General features: G+C 38.8%; 1 protein-coding gene across 2 annotated transcripts in view; it reads right to left on the bottom strand.

The window, feature by feature from the left end:
- Nucleotides 1-21,824, bottom strand: part of EDIL3 (EGF like repeats and discoidin domains 3) — a 263,797-nt gene that overhangs the window by 94,531 nt on the left and 147,442 nt on the right. For both annotated transcript variants that reach the window (XM_075136303.1, XM_075136302.1), the window contains one exon: nucleotides 16,394-16,507. In XM_075136303.1, the coding sequence (XP_074992404.1) occupies nucleotides 16,394-16,507 (114 nt within the window). The remainder of the gene's footprint in view (nucleotides 1-16,393; nucleotides 16,508-21,824) is intronic.

The raw sequence follows: 21,824 nt of genomic DNA, 5'->3' as shown, positions 1-21,824 counted from the left end.
CTCACCAGTGCCGAGTACAGGGGCACGATCACCTCCCTGCTCCTGCTGGCCACACTATTTCTAATACAGGCCAGGCTGCCGTTGGCCTTCTTGGCCACCTGGGCACACTGCCGGCTCATGTTCAGCTGGCTGTCAATCAGCACCCCCAGGTCCTTTTCCTCTGGGCAGCTTTCCAGCCACTCTTCCCCAAGCCTGTAGCGTTGCCTGGGGTTGTTGTGGCCGAAGTGCAGGACCCGGCACTTGGCCTTGTTGAACCTCATACAGTTGGCCTCAGCCCAACAATCCAGCCTGTCCAGGTCCCTCTGCAGAGCCTTCCTACCCTCGAGCAGATCAACACTCCCACCCAGCTTGGTGTCATCTGCAAACTTACTGAGGGAGCACTCGATCCCCTCGTCCAGATCACTGATAAAGATATTGAACAGGACCGGCCCCAGTACTGAGCCCTGGGGAACACCGCTCGCGACCGGCCGCCAACTGGATTTAACTCCGTTCACCACAACTCTCTGGGATTGGCCGTCCAGCCAGTTTTTTACCCAGCGAAAAGTGCACCTCTCTAAGCCGTGAGCCGCCAGCTTCTCTAGGAGAATGCTGTGGGAGACAGTGTCTGAAGTCCAGGTAGACCACATCTACAGCCTTTCCCTCATCCACGAGGTGGGTCACCTGGTCACAGAATGAGATCAGGCTGGTCAAGCAGGACCTGCCTTCCATGAATCCGTGTTGGCTGGGCCTGATCCCCTGGTTGTCCTGCACATGCCTTGTGAGCGCCCTCAAGACGAACCGCTCCATAATCTTCTACGGCACCGAGGTCAGGCTGACCGGCCTGTAGTTCCCCGGATCCTCCTTCTGGCCCTTCTTGTAGATGGGTGTCACATTGGCAAGCCTCCAGTCATCTGGGACCTCCACAGTTAACCAGGACCGCTGGTAAATGATGCAGAGTGGCTTGGCAAGCTCCTCCGCCAGCTCCCTCAGTACCCTCGGGTGGATCCCATCTGGCCCCATAGACTTGTGAACGTCCAGGTGGCGTAGCAGGTCGCTAACTGCTTCCTCTTGGATTATGGGGGGTTTATCCTGCTCATCATCCCTGTCTTCCAGCTCAGGAGGAGAAGAGTATGAATGGGGAAATTGTCCACTTTGAAGCTACTAAGCTCTCTTGATCAAATGCCACTCTGATGATGAGCAGCTCCAGAAGGACATAGAAAAAACTGAATGAGTGGTCAAAAGGGTGACGGATGAACCTCAATGTACACAAATGGAAGATACTGCATCTATGAAAAAAACCCTAAAATGTGCTTACACAATATCGAACTTGGAAATGGCCATTACAATTGCAAATAGAGATCTCGGAGTCATCACCATCAGATCTCTGAAGTTATTGACTCAAAATGCAGTGGCAGCCAAAAAGCCCAATAAAAACTTAGGCATTGAGAACAAGACATAGAGTATTATATTACAGGTACACGAAACTCTGGTGTGATCACATCCCATGTGCAGTTCAGGTCTCTGCATCCCAAGAAGGTGTAGAGCTAAAGAAAGTATAGAGAATGGCAGTTCAAATCATAGAATCATAGAATCATAGAATCATAGAATCATACAGGTTGGAAAAGACCTCTAAGATCATCGTGTCCAACCGTCAACCCAACACACCATGTCCACTACACCATGTCCCTAAGTGCCTCATCTACATGTCTTTTAAATACTTCCAGGGATGGTGACTCCACCACTTCCCTGGGCAGCCTGTTCCAAGGCCTGATCACTCTTTCAGTAAAGAACTTTCTCCTAATGTCCAATCTAAACCTCCCTTGGCGCAACTTGAGGCCATTTCCTCTTGTCCTATCGCTAGTTACTTGGCAGAAGAGACCAAAACCCACCTTGCTACAACCTCCTTTCAGGTAGTTGTAGAGCGCAATGAGGTCTCCCCTCAGCCTCCTCTTCTCCAGGCTAAACAGTCCCAGTTCCCTCAGCCGCTCCTCATAAGACTTGTGCTCCAGGCCCTTCACCAGCTTCGTTGCCCTCCTCTGGACACGCTCCAGCCCCTCCATGTCCTTCTTGTAGTGAGGGGCCCAAAACTGAACACAGGATTCGAGGTGCGGCCTCACCAGTGCCGAGTACAGGGGCACGATCACCTCCCTGCTCCTGCTGGCCACACTATTTCTGATACAGGCCAGGATGCCGTTGGCCTTCTTGGCCACCTGGGCACACTGCCGGCTCATGTTCAGCCGCTGTCGACCAGCACCCCCAGGTCCTTTTCCTCTGGGCAGCTTCCCAGCCACTCTTCCCCAAGCCTGTAGCGTTGCATGGGGTTGTTGTGGCCGAAGTGCACAGATTAAAGGGAAAAAGCATGTATCATAGCAAAAGGGAATAAAACCCTAGCATTTTTCAAGTTGGAGAGTAAAAGGCCGAGGAGGGATATGACTGAACTTTACAAAAGCATAGTCGAGATGAATACAGTACTGTTCATCGCATCTACATTACTGAAAATAGGGAGCATTCACTGAAATTCAGGAAATCAGCTTAACATAAAGAAAAAGAAAGGACTTCTTTGCACAGCAGGCAGTGATCTTCCGGAGCCTTCTAGAGGCAGATACAGGATCAACAGGTTCAAAAAGAAATTGGACAAATTCAGGCACAACAGGTCCACAGACGATACTAAAAAGACTGACCAGGCATGTAATTTCTAATACTCCTACAGGAACTGTAGACCTGGAGGAGATATGAGGGGAACATATGACAGAAACTGCCCAAGCCTACAACCTCTCCTTAAATAATGTTTGTCATTGCCACAGTCAGAGACATGATGGTAAGCCAAACAGATTGTTGAACTATCTGACCCAATATGATGCTTTTTTATGTTCTTAAGAATTTACCCATAAAATGGTAGTGAAATTTAGCTAAGAATCCATTATGTTATTCATATAAATAGTCTATTTAAAAACAACTCCCCAAGAAAATACATTGCATACATAATGAATAAGTATAGCAGTTCAATTAAGAATAGAAACTAGACTTTTTAAAAAGCTACTATTTCAGAAGGCATCTCCTTTTAACACTGTTTATAGGCTCTTTACTTGGTATTCTGTGGGAAACCTAATTATGCAATAATTTAATATTATACAGAAAAAAATATGTTTGTTAGGGGATTGCCAAGAAGAGAGTTGCATTTCTAAGCTGACAAACTAAGAAATAATATCCCCTTTCCTGAAATTCCTCCAAAATAAACATGGTTAATGAAGCCATTAGATAGCTGTGACTTCTTTCCAGCTGTTTAGAGAAGAGATGGAAGACATTAGATGTTCTCATCATCCAGTCACCAAAATCCAGATCTTTTAGCATTTTCCTTTCATAAATAAAGCATAAATAAATATTTGCATTGTGGATAAAATTCTCTCACCTTATTTACAAAATGCCTAGACATTTGAAAAAATATAGATTGACTTAGTAACTTCCACTTATGACTATGTAAAGAGAACTATTCACAAAATGTTATTACAAAAGGCAAATGGGAAGTTACCTGTCAGGAACACATAAATGAGCACAACTCTGTTTACAAATTCATCTTGATGTGTTAAGACTCTGATGACTGAGTAAAAGCCAGGAGACTCCACTGTGCTGACAATGTCTGTATTAAGAAATTCCAAAAAAAGTTGCACATGACAAAATTACAATGCAATTACCACAGCCAAGTTGTTTGATTCCTTTGATTCAATAAAGTAGCAATAGCACTAAACTATGTCATTATTTATCCACAATGACTTACAAAAAAATTTAACACTATGTTATAAAAATTTATACATCTCTGTTTAAATTCCCAATAACCTCTTCATCCTATGTCCTGAGTGCCAGTACAAGGGTCACATGACCCTTTCTTGTCTAACTCTCCCTATGTAAAATTTCTTGTGACTTGAAATCCTTTTGCCTTAACATGGACCACAATATTGCAATGTTGAGTGCTGATCTGCTAACTTAACTGCAGTAGGATTGACAGAGCAGGGAAATTTGTTTCTCAACTTCTTGTCTGGCACAAGAGGACCTAATCTCAGCACTAAACGCAAAACTCTCAACAAGGATGAATGTGTGCACTTAACTACAGTGTATCTTCAGCAGGCATGCATTTGCATCTAACAACACAAATGAGAATGAACTCCAGTTTGGAAAATGGAGCAGCTTGAGTTGAAGGTATATATGTCTTTCAGAAGCTGTAAAGTTTAAGTGAACAAGACTAGAAGCTACTTATAAGAGAACCAAATTACTTCCTTATGTGATCAAACTTGAAATCATGTTATTCATATCCCAGCCCCTGACGTTCTGGGAGTTATGGGTTGCGACTCTCACACTGTCTTCTGAAGGTGCTCCACCATGCATAAAAGATGCCAATTACATCAGAGACCAGAATTTGCTTTGCCTCAGGCCCCTTCTTGGGTCACAGAACGGCGCGGTGACATCTTTGGTTTTCCATGAGGAAACACTCTTTGCGTTACATCCCTTACACACGGGCACTGCAGGCAGGTGCAGTTTTTGCTGTTCACAGAAATGACACTTTTCCTCAACTTTTCATACTGGCTAACTTATGCAACTCCCTAGCCAGTAACCTGTCTTGGTGAATTCCTTGTACTTTACAGACATAGCAAAGGTGACACAGATGTCACTAGGATAGATGGTGACTGCCACTTAGGCTTTCCATATTGTATATGTATATTTTAAAGTATATTAAGGTGTCTGAAATTAGGATTCTCCATCACTAAATACTAATAATGAATAGCATCAAAAAACTGGTGTTTCAATCTTTAAATCAATGTGCAATTAATGCTAGAGAGATTTAACTTCTTAGGTGAAGGGGACAAACGCACTACACTTCATTAATAAATCATATTTTACTTCCAGCAGTTATACTTGTACCTCTAAGGCTAAAGCACAGCTTTTAAAGGACATCATGTAACTTGTGCCCCATCTTGCCTGCAGAGAACTCAGTGGGAGACCCACCACCACCTTCAGCAGAGGTGAGAAGAGGCTGAACGGATTCCATCATGCACTTTGGGAAATAAACTTAATTCCGAGGATTTTCCACCTGACACTTTTTATCATGGAAAAAACTTCCAATGTCTAAAAATGAACAAAACCCAAATTCGCACCTGATGGAAAAGTTAAAGGTATTGTGAAAAAAATTGTGGAAGGACCAGGAGGTAAGAAAAAGAAGAGGAAGAGGTTTCAGTAATCACAGTAAAATCCATATTCAGTTTCCTGTATGGATGTTTTACTGCTACACAGAAGAGAAAGGACACTTCTTAGAAACATTGAAGAAAAAAAAGAATCATATTTGCACACAGTGGATGTAAGGATTCAAATTTGCTTTCAAAGTTAATACTGCAAAATATTTTTCCCAGCAATATTTGCTTTACTCCAACTTTGATGTAATGAATTACAACATGGTTACTTTTTATGCTATAACTAGGATGAAATTTCAAAACATGGACGGGTAAAAGTGAATCGCATAGAAATAGGAACAGAGTAATTACGAAATGGGTTTCAGCAACAGGAGCATAAATGGGTATTGATATTATTAGAATAACATTAGATACAGATTACAAACTGCACAATGAAACTGATATTCAGTGAAGGCATGCAACGGTACCATCAACAGTACAGATTTGCCAACAAAGGAAAATCATATTTATGGGTGAGCTCATTCAAACAGATTTTGCTGGATCAGGAATGAATATTAATCTGTTCATCAGTTTTAAAGAGTAAAATTTTTGTGTCATTCTTTTCTGTAAACAAAATGTCTAAATAACTACCCCAAACTAAGAGCTGGCCAAATTACATTTAGAATTAATATTAGAGAAAAATCACTGATACAAAGGAAGAGGGTTTGAGCTAAGAGTAATTCCATCAGCTTTTCTTGGTAAAGTAATAATCTTTTATGACACTTGTGAATTTTTGAAGTTTTAACTCTACTTCAATCCAAAACCTCACTCTGAGTCCCAATTTACGTACAGCACAACAGAAACACACGAAGCATTTCACTCCCAGTATTGCGGTGCCGCAGAATTTTTCATATCTGTCCATCTCCTCATTTATTTTGAAGCACTGACAGGCTTGAGTAAGTAACGCTGCGGCTGCTGATCCTCCAAGCTGCAAGGGTGCATCCACACGAGGCGGCTCTCGGGCTGGTGGCCACCGCCTGTGCGGCTGCCTGCAGCCACGGAGGCAGGGCATTTGCCTCTGATCTGACAGGCAATGAACGACTGCCATTCCCGCGCTGAACCCTGAAGAGGCTAGAAAGGAGACTAAGTTGTGATGAACGACATGCTGCTTTGCCTTCTAATACAACAAACGATAAGACGCTGGAGATGATAGTCTGCATTTCTTGTCTTGTAAGTCCTCGGATCATCTAATGGAAGGCAACGAATGAGCATGGTGGTGGTCAGGGACTAAAATAGATGTAACCTACTAGCATCACTCATTCCCCTCCTATGTACCTTACACATCGCTGCACCAATTCCTGGAACAGGAGCTTTGCTGGACTCTCTCTTTGACCAAAGCAGCAGGAGCTGTGAATCTTGCCTCAGCAGGAATTTGATCACTGAACATATTACATATCCTTCTCCTTCTGAAAACCGCAGGTGGGAGCTGTGCCGAGCCTAGAGATTTTAGTTCATTTAGGGCTCATGTCACCATGTTTTGTTCCATTTTCTCTTTAGTTCACATGGATTTTCATCTTTCACAGCTTGGCTTGAATTCCAAGTCCAAATGAATCTCCAAAACGTGAATCAACTTTCAAACCTCCAACTTTTGCAAGGTTTATGCCATATTCACCTGTAATTCTACTCTGTGCCTGGTTTGTTAACTACTGCAAACCTCAAGGCAGTTTCATTATGAGGAGTTTGTATGGCTCTAAAGATGATTTTCCTCTCATTGCTCATTCCTGTGTCCACCAAAGGGTAGCAGCAGACCAGACTGGACTGACTCAGAAGGCAAGTCACCTTCCACGATCAATCTGTTTTGAAATAAATGGCTTTTATCTTATAAATACTAAGCCTTGAAAAAGGTATTTTCCAATTGGATTACTCTCTGAAACAGAAAAAAACGGTCCTGTGACTTGGCTATTGGGAATTTTGTTGAGTCTACTGCAGCTGTAAATTGTTCTTTTCATATATTTATAATCATTACTGCTTTTATTGAAGGTGTTTTCCCATATTTTTAAAGGTTTTTTTTGGTCATAATAAGTGGTGATTTGTTTTCAGCTTGCTTCTACTGGCTACAGTCTGGCTTTTATTTCTTTTATAGTACCAATTCCTTACCTGCAAATTATTTTTCATTTCTGAAAGGACGTAAAAAAAGAATGTGCATTATTGACCAGACCAGGAACTTAAGAGCTATACAGGCTACTTTGATGATAACAGTGTGCTGTAATTTTTCTTTTAAGGCTTAGAAATGCTGAAATATGCATTGTCATAGGCTTTGCCATGCATAAAAATGCACATAAAAGTTCTTCCAACACAGGAACAGTGGATTATATTTATAAGATAAGTATTTTTTCTCCTTTACTTTTTGTGAACGTCTATGATTCTGACATAGAATCACATACCCTGAAAAGGTAGGGTCGTATTCCTCCCTCAGTAGGAAGAACAGACAGGTGGAAGACAGGTAGGAGAAGGAATCCCTGATCCCAATGCAACTTTCTTGCCTCTTTACTGAGGGTAATTGAGGGGCACCATGAGTCAAGAATGACACAATGCCTGAGAAAAGCAGATCAGTAGGTTTAAGTAAGAAAAGATGGCAAGAAAGTCACCACATCTTGGTGGTTCAAGCTAAAATGAGATGTTACAAAGTCAAGTTGTAGATGCCTGAACATAGGATTGAGTTCATATTGCAGTTATTGACACAACCCAAAAGCTACTATTGCACTAGATGACTCATGTAGTAAGGAGACGATTAACCGTGTAAAATATGCCTGTTGGGTCCTAAGGGCTTGTCTGAATACTTTACAATCAGTTTCTGTCAGGTGTCTGAGTAAAGATTGCATCCTCTATTGCCTCATCAAAATAAGATATTGAGAAATGAATTTTCAGAAAGGGAGACATTGCTGTACAGTACAACTGCAGCAAGATGAAAATGTACCCAAAGGCACAGGGCTGAGGACTTTGTTTCAACATCAAACACTGAGAGATCAGTCTCATTTTCCTATTGTGTTGAGAGGAGTAACTACAATTCTGATCTGTTGAGCCTAATTTTGCACACTTCTGCACCTTACACGGGATGCCTGGAAAAAGAAAGTCTGCAGTGGAAGGGCCAGAGTGTGCTTTATTATTTGAAGACTCAATATTAGAAATGTTAGAGTTTGATTAGTATTTCTCACTAGGTCATTGAAATGCCTGGGAGAACATTTCAATGTTAACAGTGTGTCTTGTCGTTTCGATAACATTTTCTGCCTCTTTGAACTTTCATACCAATACACTACAGGGAAATGTTAGCCAGATAATATTCCCAGAACTGTGTAGCCTCAGCAAACCTCATTAGTTTCAGCAAGAGATTCAAGATGAGTTTTGTCCAATGCAAATATAGAAATTGTGTTCTGTCCATGATTAGCTGCAATAGTTAAAAATATATATAAAGCATCACTGTTACTACTGATACATTTAGCCTATCTTTCAGCTTTTATTTAACCTCTTAAATAATTTCTGTTTTTATTCTTATAGCATGTTCAAAAAATGACAAATTACCTAGATTGAGTTGAATTACATGGGTTAAAGTCACATTTGACATGTAAAAGTTTTCCCTCTTGCACTTTCAAAATGTATTTCTAATATGTTTCCGCTCTAAGATATTTCTGTAATCCAGGGAGGTCATAAATTAGGTATTACCATTAACTCTATATTAAATTGTTACATTTCTTTTAGGCACAAAAATTTTTCCACTCTTCCTGTTGTCTGAGATTAACCACACATTATTCCCTAAACTAGCAAGGACATTGTATGAGTGATAAGTTAACTACTCTGAGTACATTAAAAAAAGTGAATTAATTTCTCAAAGGGTAATATTTGTATATACATGTACCTACACACACATACACATACCCATAAAATCTCCTTAATTTTTCCATTCAATTCCTGAACTTGTCATCTAAATAATGACAAACAGGAGTGTATATATTTACTGAACTTTTATTCGTTGTACCCTTGGCAAACGAGCTGAGAATTCTAAAATTTTAAATTTTATGATCTTTCAGGAGAAACAAACCAAGAAAAATACAAAAATTAAAATAAGTTCTTATCTTTGCTTTAAACATGAATTAAAGAACAGTTTCTACTCTCTTGATTAGACTGTGGCTTGATTGCCATTTTTAACTGGTATTAAGTCTTGATTTCATGCCCAGGCTCTGTCCCCTTTGTACCAGCCCAGTATTTGTGTGGCCGTGAAGTTCACCAGATCAAAGAACTGATCTGATTCATTAATTTCCTTTTTTATTTCCTGGGTCAGTTTTTGCTAGGACAACAACGCAAACGGGTAAAACGGCAGCCCAGAATGAGCAGCCACAAAAGCAGCAAGACAGGCAAAGAAGAGCCGAAGCAAGGCTCCTTCAGGCAGCAGTAGGGCTGGTTTACGTGTTTTCAAGGAATTGTTGCTTTACAGTATGATGCAATGAAAAACAAGAGTAGGGGCTTTTTGTCCCATTTCCCTGATAAAAATAGAAATCTGTTTGGAAATTTCTGGAATTTGAAGGTAATTACAAGAGCTTACCTATTTAATAAATTCGAAAGAGAGCATCAGGAAACCGGTACTGATTCAGTTTAAGGTCATAATCTACAGGTCATCTAGAAATCTCTCAGGTTTAGCATGTGCCTCAACTGAATTTCCAGTACATACTGGCAAGATGAATGAAAATGGAACAGACACTCCAATATAAAAAAGTAAATTATTTTTGTACCAATGAATGCGTATCTTCCTGTTTTGCAGATTATTATAATGCCCTCAATTTAATACAGGAGTCTGTGTTTCTAGAAGCTACAATTCTTTCTATAGTTCATTTTTTTTTCCTAATGAAAGTTGAAAACCTGAATCAACTGATTAAACATGAAAGGTTGGTAGATATCAACATAAATTATTGATATCTTGAACTATAGAGCAATTTCAAGAACATAAAAGAAAAATTAGTATGTTTGGCCAGTTTTGTTTTACAGAAATTTGCTATATTTTATATAATACCAGTATTTCAGATCATAAAACTGTCAGATATTCAAAACAATCAAGAATACGCTTAAAACCAAACTTCATATTGGATTATTCACAGAATTAGTCACACTGATATTTTGAGCTGTAGGTAAAGTTAGGTTCTCCTAAATCTCATTCAAAGAGATTTTAATAGCAATCAGTAATTTAGGGAACTCAAGTCCAAGTTGATTCCTATCAAGTAAAGTGTTTCACAGCGGCTCACTACAAGCGTTAAGCCACAACATATTGCCAAGTGGAAGTGCATAAAAAATCTCATGCCTTAAAACCTAGGTTCCCCAGCAGGTAATCTGGAAATAAGGTACAGTTGTAATGGGATCATGTTTACCATTCAACAACACTCCAGTGCTTAACAGCTTAATTTTACCAGGGCATTTTCATGAGCTGAATTCACCAGAAAGCCTGTTAGCAGATTTATTAATTTAAGAAAATGGCTGAGTTCTGATTCCTATCCACATTTTGAAACCACAGACTTCTTGGAAGACAAATTTTAGCCAGACGTAAAGCTTCCCCCTGAAAACATAGCTTTTACCTATTTCATAAATTGTTGTATTTTGCCTGTGCATTTTTTATGCCCTCATCCTGTGATGTCTGTTTTGTGTAGGGTTTTTCCGAATCTAAGCATGGAGGCTTCCTGAACTCTGAGCCCTGCTGAGCCAGGGCTGGTAAGAGCTGGAGCTGGGGAAGGCAGAGATACCCAAGAGTCACTGAAGACTCTGAGCGTCAAGCAGAGGAGTTCAAAGGATGTGCACCTGAAGCCAAGAAGTCCCAACAAGTGAGGACACTGCCTTGAAAACACGCTTATAAGTGAAATACAGAAGACATCAAAAGAAGCCTCTTCAAAAAATACTGTGAAACTAGTTATTTCTCCTGGGCTACAAATCATGCAAGTTGCAGGTGTCCTGTATTCCTGGGAACAATTTTGAAAGAAAGAAAATTCTAAAATCACATTGCATCAGAACACTTTGGATGACACCATCTAGCCTGGGAGTATAAGGCTGCATGTAAGCAGAGGTCTTGAAAGCCTCTTTATGCCTAGATCTGCCAGATCTTTAGATCATTTTTAAGTAAAAATGACACTGAAAGAAGGGGCATTTTCATTTAAATAAAAAAATGTCACTTAGATTTCCACAGAGAGGAAGGCAGAAGACGACCAAGTGCAGTTCAAACACATTAGTGTACTAAAACATAAAGCACAGGAAACAAATGAAAATAATGTGAAGGTACACTGCTTAGCAGGATTTCTGACATGCTGGACAAACTAAATTGCAGTCCTAAATTGCAAACTAATATGCAGTCCTCCTACATACAGGCATGTTGAATACACAGAAAACGAGGTGAAGGGGCCATAGCATATGTAAAAAATATTTACAGTGACTAATTTGATCTATAACTTTAAAGAAAAAGCATGAGAAAATTTGCCATATGCTTTAACGGCAGCAACTCTTGGCAATCACCAAAATACAGCTCCAAAATGCACAATGGTGAAATTGTAACGTGTCCACTGTATAGTACCATCTGCTAGATTAAAAAAAAGTGATCAAAATTACATGTGGAACTCCTCACAAATTATTGCAATTCACAATACATGTTGCTCATGGGAGATTTTAACAATACAGATTCGTACTGAATAATGCAAACAGTCTGACACTGATGAAAGTGGCTCCCTGTTGCCTGCAAAAGAATTTTGTGATCCAGAAAGTAAAAACTTCAACCCCAGGAGAATCTGTCTTGGAAGCAGTACTTATTTATAGAGACTTCAAGACTAAGGAAAAGCTGTAATGTAGGTAATCATAATTGATAGCTTGAATTCAGCACAGAAGCAAGAAATAGGTTCAGAGAGTGCAAGAACAGAAGGAGATGCAGCTGCATCAAGGAAATGCTGAGGCTTTAAGAAATCTGAAAAGTAACATGGAATTAATATAGTTTAGCTTTTGCTTTCAGAGAATGGGAGAAGGTGCTCTCTTTCCATTCTGTGTTTACTAAACGTCTGCAGGCAAATTTTGTAAATACCAGATGCTCAGTGAAGTATCTCTAAATAGGTTGATAATCTGAGTATGTTTTGAAGCCATCAGTGCTCTTGCACTCCACATTACTCTGACTTCACCTCATCCTGTGCTTTCCAGCAATGAGAAGCAGCTGGCTTAAGTATTATTTATACCTGAATGGCTAAAGATAGCAGTAGCTAATAAGAAAGAAAGAAGACTGAATTTAAGTCTTTCCAGGAAAAAAAAAAAGGTCAGGCCAGTGCTTCAAAATGAGAAGGATATGTAAATAAAACAGAAGAAGGCCTCAAAGGAGCAGAAGCATTGTTGGGGTGTGAAGAACATCAGCTGGCCAGGAGATCACCTCCCTGTCTTCTGAGAACTTTACTTCATGGCTGAGCCCTTAAAAAGCAACTCCAAACCTCATCCATGCCAGAAGGAAACTCAGAAGATGGTCAAAGTGGTCCACATATGGTTCCAAGCTCATTAGCCATTTTAGTGCTATTTTAGTACTCAGTTCCAGACAAGCCTTTCCCTCTCACTTCAGCTGCACTTGTTATTAGCAGAAGCTCTTGGGACTAATCAGAAGGATTTTGGGTGGTATCCCACAAGGCTTGCAGGACCTGGGTGTAATACAACAGTTGTCTCACACATGGGAAGTGCTACACGTAAGACAAAATTGACGGGAATTATTTAAGGGATTAGCTAAAATAAATTAATTATGGTGCAATTAAATGGTAGAATTAAAAAAAGAGAGATAACTTAGTTGGAGCATTAGGAAAAACAATTCAACATAAACTACTTCAAGCTGATGAGTAACATGGTATTTGGGATATACCAAACTAGATATACTACTAGAAAATGCATCCTGGAGAACATGCTTGCAATGACAGGAGAACGGACTGCATGATGTATTTTTGCATTTTTTATTCTCGATCTAGGATATTTCACATATTCTGTGATGTGGACTAGCAAACTTTGAGCTTTGTGAGGTAATTCTGAGACAGCAATCAGTAATTTACATAATTAGCATAACAGTATTTAATTATATGATTACTGTAAATATGTGTAAAACTCTAATGGTGTAATTAGAATGTGTAATTACTACTTGTAATTACATAATTAGGTATGATGACATAACTAAACTTCTCATGAAAAAAAACATTATTTACAAGCCCAGCTATAGGAACCGGTACAGTGCACAATTATATTGATGGTATAAAAAAAAAAGTTACTATTTTAACGCTAGCTGTGCTAAAGGTAGCTCAAAAGTAGATGAATGCTAGAAGTTTGTGAACTGTGCCATAGTACTAGAAGAATGCGTTGACTTTCCTGAACAGGGGTAGTTCAATGATTGCAGTCAGTACAAACATTATTCTCACCCTTAATTATCTGTTATTTATTGATAACTCTTAATACACTTAACTGAATAACATGAGTGTAAAGAGAGGTATAACAGAAGTATTCAAGTATCTATATTGTGTAGCATTTTCTAATTACTGATTTAAGTAACATATTACTTTTAAGTCTTCAAAGCATATCTGATTTCACACTCCTCCCATGATACCACCCCGCAGACACCAGACTGATGGTACCTCCATATGCGGGTCCCTACCCAGAGGAAGTACAGAACAGAAGCTTTTTACCACTGCACCCCAGTGCTGCATTGCCATGCCCCCTGCATTTACCACACCACAGAATCATAGAATCATAGAATGGTTTGGGTTGGAAGGGACCTTAAAGAAAATCTAGTTCCAATCCCCCTGCCATGGGCAGGGACACCTTCCACTGGACCAGGTTGCCCAAAGCCTCATCCAGCCTGGCCTCGAACACTTCCAGGAGCAGGCATCCATAACTTCTCTGGGCGACCTGTGCCAGTGCCTCACCACCCTCACAGTAAAAAATTTCTTTCTAATACATAATCTAAACCTACAGTCTTTGAGCTTAAAACCGCTACCCCTTGTCCTATCACTACACTCCCTGATAAAGAGTCCCTCCCCATCTTTCCTGTAGGCCCCCTTTAAGTACTGGAAGGCTGCTCTGAGGTCTCCCCAGAGCCTTCTCTTCTCTAGGCTAAACAACCCCAGCTCTCTCAGCCTGTACACACTTTGCAGCTGACAAATTAATAGTTACTGCAAAGCACATTTTAAAACTCACTGTCCTTGATCTCTACACCAAAGCAATTTGACTGTTGTATTGAGCCTTATCATAATTACAAAAATTCTTTAACACTCGACAGAATTATCCTTTCAAGTAACTTAACGTTCTTCTCTATGGACTAGACGATGGAGTCCTGGGTCACAGTTGTCAGCATTTATCTAAAGAACCATCTCCAGAAAGATCATTTGACCAGGTGATTGGCTTAGCAGTGTAAATCCCCGAAGTATGACCCAGAAAGACATGCAGCATATTTTGCCATTCAGTAATGCTTTACTGACGTTAGCAGAATTCTTTCACTATTTCAATATACTGGAAATTTCTACTTTTTGTACATTTTTGTACATTTTCTGTTACATGCTCTCCAAAATAGAAATATGTGTGTGTATATATATACACATACACACCCCACAAAACCAAATCCAGTATAATATACAATATCTACAACTTCACACACAAAGTTTATTTTTATATATAATTACATATACATCTATAAAAAGAAAAAGAAATACTAAATAACAGATGATGATCCAGAAAATGCAATGATCACTTAAAGTAATAGCTCTGACTAACACATTTCTAGCAAAACAGGAGATTGGTTTTGTGTGATCTATAATCTGAGCAATGTTCATGATGCAGCCAAAAAACCAGAAGGGATAAACTCTGAAGAGATGGATGAGATTCCTGGTAGAATTCCAAATGGAAATTCAATTGTACCTTATACGGAAATATATTAAGTGATTCACCAGCAATTTTTACAGAAAACTTTAACAGATGTTCACTTTTTACAAATTCTTTCAGGTAGCCATATAGGCCTGTAAAATTTCTCAAAGCAAATCTTAATCTTTGATTTTTCTCTAGAATTATATACCCATTATGTTGGATGCTGCAAGTCTTTTGCCTGCTGCACATATAAATCTGGAATTCACTGACGCTACTTCAAAAAATTCCCAGCTTGTCATTTGTGGTTATTGGTCCATGTTGTTTTCTTCTTCATTCTTCCCCATGCATCCATAATGTGAACATAGAAAAATGAATCATATTCTTCAGCTTTGTTATGGTTTCATTTATTTAGGATTCAACTTGCAACATTTTTTTTTATTTTTCCTGCTACATATAGTAGATCTTCCTTGAACTAGAAATCCCCTTTCTTGAATGTGGATGACTCCAGTATTTCAGGTATTTTGAATGTAGTATCTAATATTACAAATGCTAATACACAAATACTTTCCTTTTTCTCCTTAACGACCAGGCTTGAAATATCTTGGGCCTATATTAGTTTTTTCCACAACACCATTCTATTAGCATCCTTTCTTCGACTAAAACACACAGGCTTTCTTCTCTGCAGTATTTCAAATCCATGAGCCTCTAACATCTCTTAATAACTGTTAAGGTATATTGCATTTTTTACCATAGCATTTTATTCTATTTTTATTATTTTGGTCTTCAAGATTACCTAGTCTTTCATAAGTGAAGAAATCCTTTGTAGTAACAGCTTTAGGAATCAGACCTTTATAGTGCATTCATAGTCAATGTTATTGCTAAAATCATGTGAGATTGTTCCCAGGACAGATCCTGAAGGAACTCCACTAATGACTTCTCTGTAAACCAGTGGTCTAACTTTCAGAGGCTAGAGAGAACATAACATATATTTTTGCCCTGCTCTTACACTTGTTTATATCTGCTAATAATTACTGTTGAAGACAGGATACTTGGCGAGATGAATCTCTAGCATGAATCAGTTTTTGTATTTTCCTTCTTCACACTATTTATTCCTTCTTGTTTGACTCTTAGATAATAATTTTGCATTTTGGAAATTTTTGGAAATGTTTCTGTCATATCAGATGGTTTACTTGAATGCATGTCAGATTTGGTCTCTTAAATTTCCTCCATCTTGAAAAGAATAAGATGGCTATTTTGAGCATTATGTATTTGAAGACTGGAGAAATATTTCCATAGTATACTAGAAAGAAAAATATTTATTTATTTTATTTAAAAAAATAGATGTGAAAACATGCAATACTTACTCTGTTGGCAGTTTCTTCCCATAAATTCGCCTGGACATTCACAGGAATAGTTGGCAACAAGATCTGTACAGATTCCACCATTCTTGCAGGGTTCGGCTTCACATTCATTTACATCTGCAGGAAGCGCACAAGATAATGTCAGGATTAGCAAAGAAAAATTGTAAAAGCAATAAGCACATGTTTTAAAGCACTAAAACGCAACGTATTTATACAATTGACATTAGAAGACATACATTCTTTTGCCCAGCAAACAAGCTCAGTAAAGTATGTGATTAAACAGGGCGTGCTTTAGGAAGAAAACAAAGCAATGTCATATAAATTTAGCAAGCTTCATATACCTACTGAAGTTTTACTATGTCTCATCACACAACAGAATTTAAAGTTTTGCTCAGAGATTTTCACTGTAACTTCCAGAGGACATCAGGGCCACAAGTCACACTTTGGCCTTAAATAAACAAATTCAATTAGTTCTAACAGAGTACTCATTAGTGGTCCTTGCAACGTCAAGAAATGTAGCTACTTCTTTATCAACAGATGCCAGTTAAAAATGTCTCTCAGTTCATCTTAATTCATTAAACATCTAATTGACAATGTTGTTTAACTGTCTAAAAAATTTCCTTTCTGTGCATGAGTTAGTGGGCAAATTGAAACTAATAGCTTGATCTAGGAGCTTGCAAATTTTATTAAATTCAAAAGACAGAAAAGGTGGTTAATTTCATTTGAGTTTCCCTTTTCCAGTATACTTTATCAAATGCTGCAAGAATACTCCTCCCCTGTGTTTTTCACTGTAGTAACCTTCAAGTATAGTATCATATTCTTTTTCTCAAATGCAATATAGTATTTTTCAGTCATCATAAATATTCAGATGAAGCATAATGATATCTCATAATTAAAATTCTCCATCTCTGCATTTATGTTTATTCTGTATGGAGTAGAAACATTGTATGGATTTTACACATCATTGTTTCAAAGGGCTACATGAAATCATACAGTTAAATATTTAAAAGATGGTAGCCCACACTAGCTTCATTAAGAGTTGAAGTCCTGTTGCATTAGACACTGTAAACAGCAAACAGAAAAGCAGTCTTTAGCTTGTACTACAGTTTTATTTCACTCAGTTTGGCTTAAGTGTATATTCATTTTGGATACAGTTGCTGATAAAGCGCAGATGTGCATAGCACAGAAGTTCAAACGGGAAGACACTTAACAGAGATTAATTAGTTGCATTCTTTGGTGGGCAAAATGCCCTACGAACTGAAGTAATACTCGTCACTATTGTGTTGAATCTGTTTCTGTCCCCAACATGTAAACCTGGTTTGCGCTGGCATATACAAACTAAAGAAGATGTTACATAAATGTCTACAGCTGACGCAATAAGGCTTGTGCAGAAAAAGCAGAATTCAGCTCTGTCAACAAAGTTGCTTGATTTCTGGTAGTTGAGTATATAACTTTTGTACTTTTAATTTCATCTTTTATGTTTAGTAGGAATCTATGTACAAAAATACAGTGTTTTAATACACGTCTTGCCTAGATCTGATTGATTTTGTGATGTCTCCAGGGAAGTCCGTACTTCCAGTCTTTTCTGCAGACAAGCTGTGTAGCTTTTAAGTTGTGTGTGCAATATGTGTGGGGTAGGTTGAAAACTGGCTGAATGGCTGGGCCCAGATGTTGTTGATCAGTGGCATGAAGTCTAGTTGGAGGCCAGTAACTACCAGTGTACGCCCGGAGCCAATACTGGTCTGATCCTGTTCAATATCTTCATTAATGATCTGGCTAGTGAGACAGAGTGCACCCTCATCAAGTTTGCTGATGACACAAAACTGGGACGAGTGGCTGATACACCAGATGGGTGTGCTGCCATCCAGAGGGACCTCAGCAAGTTGGAGAAATGGGCTGAAGTTCAATAAGGGGAAATGCAAAGTCCTGCCTCTGCCCCTGGGGAGGAACAGCCCCATGCTCAAGTACACACTGGCAAGCTGACCAGTTGCAAAGCAGCTTGGCAGAGAAGGACCTGGGGGTCCTGGTGGACAACAAGTTGACCATGAGACAGCAATGCACCCTCATGGCAAAGCCCCTCCGGGCTGCATTAGGCAGAGCATTGCCAGCAGGTTGAGGGAGGTGATCCTTCTCCTCTACTCAGCACTGGAGAGCCCACACGTAGAGTGCTGTGTCCAGTTCTGGGCTCTCCAGAGTGAGAGAGACATGGACATGCTGGAGAGAGTCCAACAAAGGGCCACTAAGATGATTAAGGGACTGGAACACCTCGCTTATGAGGAAAGGCTGAGAGAGTTGGCACTGTTTAGCTTAAAGAAGAGGAGAGTCAGGAGGAAACTTATTGATGTATATAAATACCTGAAGTGAGGGTGCAAAGAAGATGAAGCCAGCTCTTTTCAGTGGTGCCCAGTGACAGGACAAGAGGCAATGGGCACAAACTGAAACAAACACGGGATGTTCCATCTTGACATCAGAAAACACTTCTTTACTTTGAGGATGACTGGGTAGTGGCATAGGGTGTTTGTGGAGTCTCCATGCTTGGAGATATTCAAAACTCATTTGGATATAGTCCTGGGCAACCAGCTCTAGGTGGCCCTGCTTGAACAGAAGGGCGTAGACCAGATGACCTCCAAAGATCCCTTCCATGCTCAACCCTTCTGTGATTCTGTGATAATCTTCCTGTTGCTGTGAACAGAACTGCAGGGACAGACCTTCAGCTAAATGTGGAGGCTATTTTCAGTTCTTTGAATGAGAAAAAATTCAGCTTTTTATACTAAAATTGATGATAGTTACTGATCTCTGAGTTTCTTTCTAATCCCTCATGTCTTGCTATTTCTTGCCTATAAAGATATCACATATTGGACTAATAAAAATTCACAGGGTTAGCTGAACTTCTGTCTACTAAAGAGGAATAAGAGGAGTAACAGCTTAGTGTGCAAGAAATAAAATCTGCCAAGGGAAATGACCAAAGAACAGACCTGCTCAATTCTAAATTAAATTCTTTATATGTATTTATAAAATTTAACAAGATTCTTTAGCTCCCTATTTGCCTTTTTAAGCAAAGCCCATTAACCTTATGTTTTCATCAGGTTATTCATCATTTTAATACAGGCTAACACATTTGTGGGAAAAAAATATCAAGGTCACTGTGAACTAAAAACATTAAATGAACAAATGAACTATCTCTTACTTGGTGAAATAAAGGTGGTGATTTATCCTCTTAAAAGCTTTTCTGTGTAAAGATAATATCTTCTCAAGATATTTAATTTTTTCTAATTTGCCATTCATATTGAAATATGTAAAAAAAAATGCACAACTTTCCAGCATATTTCATATTGTCTATGCGATGATGTAGAAAACAGGCTGAACCGTAAGTACCAGATACTTTTAAAGCAATCATAGAATCATAGAATAGTTTGGGTTGGAAGGGACCTTTAAAGGTCATCTAGTCCAACGACCCTGCCATGGGCAGGGACATCTTCAACTAGATCAGGTTGCTCAGAGCCCCGTCCAACCTGACCGTGAATATTTCCAGGGATGGGGCATCTTACCACCTCTCTGGGCAACCTGTGCTGTGTTTCACCACCCTCAGCGTAAAAAATTTCTTCCTTATATTATCTTATCTTAGAATCCTCATATTCTACCTCTATGGAGCAATTAACTATCATCAGTGCAGAAAGATGGAAGTTTTTTATTATTATCTTTGTTATTTGGATCCTACAGTGATTTTTTTCCAGTCATTTGAGAACCTTTAGTCCCATCAGTTCAAACAAATATGTCATATTTGATGAATGAGGAAAGACTAGCTAATTGTACCATCATATTTGATACCAGAACAGACGTTTCGTTGGAAAGATAATAAACTGAACTGTGTTAAAGAAAGGAGCATAAGTTCTACAGAATTATTTAATTTACTGTTCATTATTTCATTTGATTGAATGTGCAGATACAGCATATTTAATTAAGAGTGATTCCTGCAAATTGTGGTCAGATTTTGTTCGAATTCCTAGATGTGCCAATTATAAGACTTAACTTTACACCAGATGGTCTACTTCTTTCTTCTCAAATATAGATATTCCCTTTTAAACTTTGTCATATTGTCATGATTAGAAGTAAATTTGAATAGAAATTTTAAAATGCCAGAGTTTCTGGAGTAGTTGCTCCTAAAGACAATAAAAGCTTCTAAAGAAAAGCTCTTTGTCAGAGCTTTCTATGTTGTCAGATACAAATTCTTCACTGACTATGCAATCAACCTAGCTACGTGAGAAGGATGTGCTTTTAATGTAAATTAATTAATACAAACTAAAATCACTGTAGGTTGCTCATGGTTTTTCAGGCAAGCTTAGGTTTTCTGCTGGGTCAGATTTTGAAGTGTAGCTCAGATAACAATCATCTTATGCACTGCAGTAACTAAAACATGGATAGCTGGGTACTACTAGAGAATTCAGAGTTCCTCAGAGAGGGACCTAATAAGACTGTTAAATACTGAGTGAAACGGGCTTCTGAAGAGGTTTAAGTGCCAGCACAGGAGAAGCCTGTATTTCTAAATAGTGTCCAGGTTAGCAAAAAAAAAAAAAAACCAAACACCAGAAAAACCCAAACCCAACACTGCTTTCCCCGCATCCCCGACGCCCAATCCCCCAAGATTTCTCTACTGAAGATGGATTCTGAAATTGAGAGTGGTGCAGGAACAAAGAAACACTGACCATTTTCTGAAAATAGTTTGTTCCTTGAATAATAGCTTGAAGGGTTAAAAGAGTTGATTGGGAAGTAAAGGTTTCTTTTTATGTTGAAGATGATTAAATTTACATTTCCTACCTTTAAGATCAAACCATAACTACAAAACTATTAAGCATGCTTCTGTTTGAAGCAGTCATTGTACAACCTGGAACAGAAGCATGCTGTCAGAAACCAGGCAAGTAAAAGGGAATTTCTGTCTATTACATAGTGATTTGGAGAATCATTATGAGGCAGAGTTCTGGGGTTTTGTCCTTCTTTGCTGGATTATATATATTTTTTTTAATCCTCTAAGTATTTACTAAAACATGAATAAAAACTAATACTGTACTTGCAAACATAATATAATTAAAAATACATAATCCTCATTTTGGACTTTACCTGTTAAATACATTCACATGTGTTTTCCTGAAAAATTACCCCACATGAAACGGGTATATAAATTATGTAATTTTTATAATCAAAAATTTAATGATTACTTCCAGTAATTTGAGTTCTTCAGCAAGCTACTTGTTCGTTTTATATGAAAGGACTGATAAGCTCAATCAGTTGTTTTTACCAACGCAGCTTGTGTTCTGGCTGCAAATGCACACCAGTGTCTTGTTCCTGTCCCCTGCTTGCTTGTTCTTTACTTAGCCCAAATTCCTGGTTCCTGCCACCTGAACTCTTGTTTCTGATCCAGGACTACCTTTTGCAGTAC

The sequence above is a fragment of the Calonectris borealis genome, chromosome Z, assembly GCF_964195595.1.
Source record: "Calonectris borealis chromosome Z, bCalBor7.hap1.2, whole genome shotgun sequence".
NCBI lineage: Eukaryota > Metazoa > Chordata > Aves > Procellariiformes > Procellariidae > Calonectris > Calonectris borealis.
This window is presented reverse-complemented; position numbering and strand designations above follow the sequence as displayed.